This window comes from Rana temporaria, chromosome 1, assembly GCF_905171775.1.
Source record: "Rana temporaria chromosome 1, aRanTem1.1, whole genome shotgun sequence".
In the NCBI taxonomy this organism is placed as follows: Eukaryota; Metazoa; Chordata; class Amphibia; order Anura; family Ranidae; genus Rana; species Rana temporaria.
This window is the reverse complement of record NC_053489.1, coordinates 287892392-287898391: the sequence shown is the minus strand read 5'-3', so window position 1 is coordinate 287898391 and position 6000 is coordinate 287892392. Positions and strand designations below refer to the sequence as shown.

Here is a 6000-nt window from a genome sequence, read left to right as displayed (position 1 = left end):
CATGAGCTGTGGGGCAGGATTGAGCCAGCCTGCAGCTCATTGGAGTAAAAAACAAAAGTGTGAGTTTGGAGTTTGACTAGAGATGAGTTTGGAGGTGGCCTGAACTTTGTTTACATGAGCCATGGGGCTGGATTAAGTCGGCCTGCAGCTCGGTGGAGTTAAAAAAGAGTGTGAGTTCAGAGTTTGGCTAGAGATGATTCAAAGGAAGCCTGAGCTTTGTTTACATGACAGCTCAGTGGAGTAAAAAGAGGTGTGAAATTGGAGTTTGACCAGAGTTCAGTTCAGATGAGGCCTGAGCTTTGTTTACATGAGCTGTGGGGCATGATTGAGCCAGCCTGCAGTTCATTGGAGTGAAGTGTAAGTTCTGAATTCTGAGTTTGGCTAGAGATGAGTTTGGAGATGAGTTTGGAGGACGCTTGAGCTTTGTTTACATGAGGTGTGGGGCAGAACTAAGCTAGCGCACAGTTCGCTGGAGTGAAATAAAGTGTGAATTTGGAGTTTGGCTAGAGATGAGTTTGGAGGACGCTTAAAGCGGAAGTAAACCCATCCATAAAACAGTTTTATTTCCGGCACATGCCGGAAATGTAACACTACCATTGGTTGTGCTCTCAACCAAACTGTCAAACCATACAATGGCTGTTTTTTTAACTAATCACATGTGCAACATCATCGCAGTTGTAAATTAAACAGAGGCAAAGATGGCAGCTTCCATGGCTAAAAACGATAGGAAGGTTTACTTACACTTTAAGCTTTGTTTAGATGAGCTGCGGGGCAAAACTGAGATAGCGCACAGGTCGCTGGAGTGATAAAAAGTGTAAATTTGGAGTTTGGCTAGAGATGAGATTGGAAGACGCTTGAGCTTTGTTTACGTGAGCTGCAGGGCAGGATTGAGCTTGCACACAGGTCGCTGGAGTGAACATAAGTTTGAATTTGGAGTTTGGCTAGAGATGAGATTGGAAGACACTTGAGCTTTGTTTACGTGAGCTGCAGGGCAGAACTGAGCTTGCACACAGGTCGCTGGAGTGAACATAAGTTTGAATTTGGAGTTTGGCTAGAGATGAGATTGGAAGACACTTGAGCTTTGTTTACGTGAGCTGCAGGGCAGAACTGAGCTTGCACACAGGTCGCTGGAGTGAACAAAAATGTGAATTTTGAGTTTGGCTAGAGATGAGATTTGTTTACGTGAGCTGCAGGGCAGGATTGAGCTGGCACGTCGGTCATTGGAGATGAAAAAAAATATATGAATTTGGAGTTTGGCTAGAGATGAGTTTACAGGACGCCTAAACTTTGTTTACATGAGTTTCAGGGCAGGATTGAGCAACTCTTTGGAGTAAAAAAAAAAGAGTGCGAGTTTATCTCCTCTCACCCAGGAGCTTTGTTTACATGCATACATGCTTGCAAAATAGATGTATACCTGTGCAAAAATACGCAAGATAAGCAAATACTGGATGTGAATGCAGCCCAAAGGAATTATTTTTGAGGTGTCGATTAGAGGGGCCTTTACAAACCATATAACCTCTTTCCAACAAAGCAGCAACCTTTCCTGACATAGACTGTAACAAAAGCACTTTATACATTGTATACACTAACTTCCGTGTCCACACCCAAGACTAGGAAAGGTCTGTAGTTTTCCCTCACGTTGCAGTCAGCAGAGCTGTGCTGCCATGTTCCTCAGAGGTTAATGAGTAAAAGTTAGGGAGAGGGGTGAGCAGGAAATGAGTGTGGGCACACAGGGCTGCTATTTGTTGTCTTCTTGGAATATTTGTGCTGCTGTCTAATAGCACACACACACACACAGCTTCCCCCTCCTCCCTGCTAGTCCATTGCCTGACTTCCCACAGCCACCCCTCGCCTTGTACTGCGTGTGTGTGTGAGAGAGTTTGCTGGGACTGACTGAGCTCACATTACAGGCTGTGAGCGGCGAGGTGAGCACGTCAGACCTGGCTGGGAGCTGGGCAGGGCAGGGCAGGTGGGTGGCGGCTGCTCCTTCCTCACACACATACAGGCAGACTGGGGAAAGAGTTGTTGTAATGGGAGGCACATTGTGATAGGATAGTGTCAGAGCCTTGAGCTTCCCTCCACACCCTGTGTGTGTGCTGTGTACTATCCCCTCTCCTCTCTACATACAGGTGATATCCTCCCGCCTGCTGTTACTGCTGGACGAGCTCAGACCTGGATTTAGTCAAGCCCCTGCTCCTAAAATGGCTGTCAGATCTCACTACCAGGTAAGGAGGAATCTGGGTCACCCATGTGTACAGCTTTCCATGTGTCTTCTTTTCCACATCACTTACTACAAGTCCTCCAGGAACTGGACTTTCACACAGCAGCCATGGCAGCCTACCTGACCTACAAAAAAAGAGCCCCACATGGGAGCCTCCTGCTGTATTTTTAGTAGGCTTTTATTTTAACCACAATGGCTGCTGTTGGCATAGATTTAGAAAAAAAAGAGTCTGATTTGTACTTTGGAATTTCGTTTTTCAGTTTATTATTAGCTATGTTAGAGCATGTGACAACCCCCCCCCCCCCCACCAAAAAAAATAGGAAGAGGTCCGAAAAAAAGTTTGGCTTTCTCTTTCAGGAACTCTTACGGAGAGGTTTTCATGGAGCCTGAGACTTTGGAAGCTCGTCCTAACGTATATAGTCCTACTTCTTCCACATTACGTGAATGTTTTCACACAAAAAGGCCATACACGCCTTGAATGATTGATTTATTTTTCAATCAATCGCTCCCGATGGGAATTATTGATAACGACACAACAGGGGATTTGGAATTGGGTCAATAGTTGGACGATCAGATTGAAAGTTATCAGTTGTATCTCTGATTTTACCAGACAATCTTTTAATCTGATCAAAATACAATAGAATGTGTGATCCAATCAAAATCAAATTGAATGCGCGATCTGATCAAAATTGAATGCGCGATGTGATCCGATCAGAATTGAATGCACGATCAGAATTGAATGCGCGATCTGATCAGAATTGAATATCCGATCAGAATTGAATGCGCGATCCGATCAGAATTGAATGCGCGATCAGAATTGAATGCGTGATCCGATCATCTCGGTGCTGCTGATTGATAACTGGTTAATCATTTTCTCATCTGCCCGACTGGCTCAGTTCAATTGTATCTGATCTAAACTGAGTCTAAAGGGAATCGAAAAGTTAGTTATAGCTGTTAAATCTGTTTCCGATCTGATCGTTTTCGAACATCAATCCGATAATAAAATCGTAGTGTATGGCCGCCATTGCAGTAGGTTAGTTTTGTTGTTATGGGTTGACCTTGTGAAAAGACATTCAGTATTCTAGTAATTCAGATGTATGTTTGTGTGCTTCGTATATTTGTATTTAATATTTCACTTTTTTTTTTTTTAACCACTTGACCTCCTGAAGATTTATCCCCGTTCATGTCCCGGCCATTTTTTTGGTGATACAGCACTGCGTTATTTTAACTGACATTTGCGTGCGACACTGTACCCAAATAAAGCTTATGTCCTTTGTGTGTCGGAAAAAAAAAATAGAACTTTTGGTGGTATTTGATCACCTGCGTTTTGCGCTATAAACAAAAAAAGACCAACAATTTAACTTTTTTTTTTTTTTTTGCTTTCTGCTTTAAAATCTATTCAATAAAAACATTTATAAGAAGAAAAAAATGAATTTGGTGGAAATTTAGGCCGATATGTATTCTGCTACATAGTCTTGGTAAAAAAAAAATCCCAATAAGCGTAGATTGGTTTGTGCAAAGGTTATAGCTTCTACAAACTATGGGATATTTTTATTTTATTTTTATAATTTTTACTAGTAATGGCGGCAATCAGCGATTTATAGTGGGACTGTGATATTGCGATGGACACTGACATTTTTAAAACTTTTTGGGCACTAGTGAAACTGCTACAGTGATCAGTGCTAAAAAAAAAAATATGCACTGACACTGGCTGGGAAGGCATTAAAGGGTTAACTGTGTGCCTAGCCTGTGTTTTTGTGTAAACTGTGTGCTGCTTTTACTAGGGGAAGAGATTGCATTTATTCAGGGACACACATTTCATTCTTACCCAGCAGAACACGATCTGCCTTGTTTTCATAGGCAGATTGCCTCTCTACCCAATGATCGATGAGTGCCGGGGGACATCTCCAAACGGAAGTGTCAGATCACGTATATATACCTGATATGGCGCACAGGTGCCACCCTGTAGCAGTGAAACGTGTGTGTATGTATGTGTGTGTATGTGTGTGTGTGTGTATATATATATATATATATATATATATATATATATTATACAATTAGTGTGTGTGTGTGTGTGTGTGTTTGTGTTTTTTTTATTCATAGAATTTTTTTCCAGATTTCGTCTGTAGTACATTGCATTATTTGACAGATTTTGCAAAAAAAAAGCGCAAGAAAAATGCATCCCTTTTTTAAATTCTATGTATGTCTTTATACTGGTCTGTTGCAGTGTTAAAAATCCTGGTCGTTTAATTTTTGGTGCATATTTGGACAGTTAACGCGGGGGTTCACCCTATAAACAAAAAAACAATTTTTTTCTTCTAGCATAAAATGAGGCATAGTAGCGCGAGCTACAGTATGCCTGTATTGATTTTTTTATCCCCGTACTCACAGTGCAATCCTACATTGAAGATTCCGTCTCCCCACGGGGAATGGGCGTTCCTATCCAGACGGAGGATGATTGACGGCCGGCTCTGGCACGTCACGCTTCTCCGGAAATAGCCGAAATAGGCTTGGCTCTTCACGGCGCCTGCGCATAGTCTGTGCGCAGGCGCCGTATAGCGCCGTGAAGAGCCGAGACCTACTCCAGCTGTCTTCGGGGAGCGTGACGTGCCAGAGCCGGCTGTCAATCATCCTCCGTCTGGATAGGAACTCCCATTCCGCGCGGGGAAACGGAATCTTCAATGTAGGATTGCACTGTGAGTACGGGGATAAAAAAATCAAGACAGGCATACTGTAGCTCGCGCTACTATGCCTCATTTTATGCTAAAAAGCTGCTATGGAGGGTGAACCACCGCTTTAACAAAAAACGCACCTCCCTATTGAAATGCATTGAAAACGCACTGTTGCATTTTTTGATCGGCGACTCTCCTGACAGGGGGGTCTGCGTTGATTATCAGCACAGCCCCCCCACGCGGATGCCCACACAGGACCACCAGGGAAGCCCCAACTTGTGGATGGCCAGGTATATCCCCCCCATGGCTACCAGGGTTGCCATGCACATACCCAGTATATGCCAACCAGTGCCCACAAATGGGCACTGACTGGCACCATTCACACATAATGCTAGATCAGTGATGCCTATCTGTGCCCAACAGTGCCACCTTATTAGTGCCCGTCATGGAAGAAAACTTCCTTATTTACAAAATTTTATAACAAACAAAACTTTTTTTTTTTTTTTTTGTTTTCACAATTTTTTTTGTTTGCTGCGTAAAAAAGAAAAACCCCAGCAGTGATCGAATACCACCAAAAGAAAGCTCTATTTGTGGGAAAAAATTATGATAAAAAATGTGTTTGGGTACATTGTAGCTTGCCCATGCAATTGTCATTCAAAGTGTGACAGTGCTGAAAATTGGCCTGGGCAGGAAGGGGGTGTAAGTTCCTGGTGAAGTTGGTTAAAGTATAACTAAAGGCATCTTAGTTTTGAATGGATTGGAAGTGGATTAGACCCCCTGTCAGTTTTTATTGCTGTCTGTGTCCCCCATTAGGGAGATTCACCCTCTTTGTCCTGTTCACCATTATCGGTTAAAGGGTACATTTTGGGTTGTCCCTAGAAAAGTAATAGAGGGGAAATCTTCCAATGGGAACACTAGTTCTGGTGACCTAGGGGTCACCAAGAAATTCTCTTAATTTTCCTCACTTTCTGTTTTGGCTATGGGACAGGAAGTGAAAGGAAATCTCTGCAGTGGGACACAGATGGTGAAAAAAAACTGACAGGGGTTATAACCCTTCCTTACTCTGTTCAAAATGGGGGGGGGGGGGAGTTATGCCTATAGTTCTAC

At 43.0% G+C, this 6000-nt stretch overlaps 1 protein-coding gene across 3 annotated transcripts in view; it reads left to right on the top strand.

Annotated features, from left to right (window-relative positions):
- Positions 1-1785: 1785 nt before the first annotated feature.
- Positions 1786-6000, top strand: part of LOC120943528 (tight junction protein ZO-2-like) — a 49407-nt gene continuing 45192 nt past the window's right edge. The window contains exons 1-2 of one of the 3 annotated variants that reach the window (XM_040356897.1): positions 1786-1925; positions 2130-2225. In XM_040356897.1, coding sequence (XP_040212831.1) covers positions 2202-2225 — 24 coding nt within the window. In that variant the 5' untranslated portion in view covers positions 1786-1925; positions 2130-2201. Of the gene's footprint in view, positions 1926-1977; positions 2226-6000 lie in introns of those variants that run through there. The other 2 variants (XM_040356906.1, XM_040356889.1) reach the window with 2 other exon arrangements.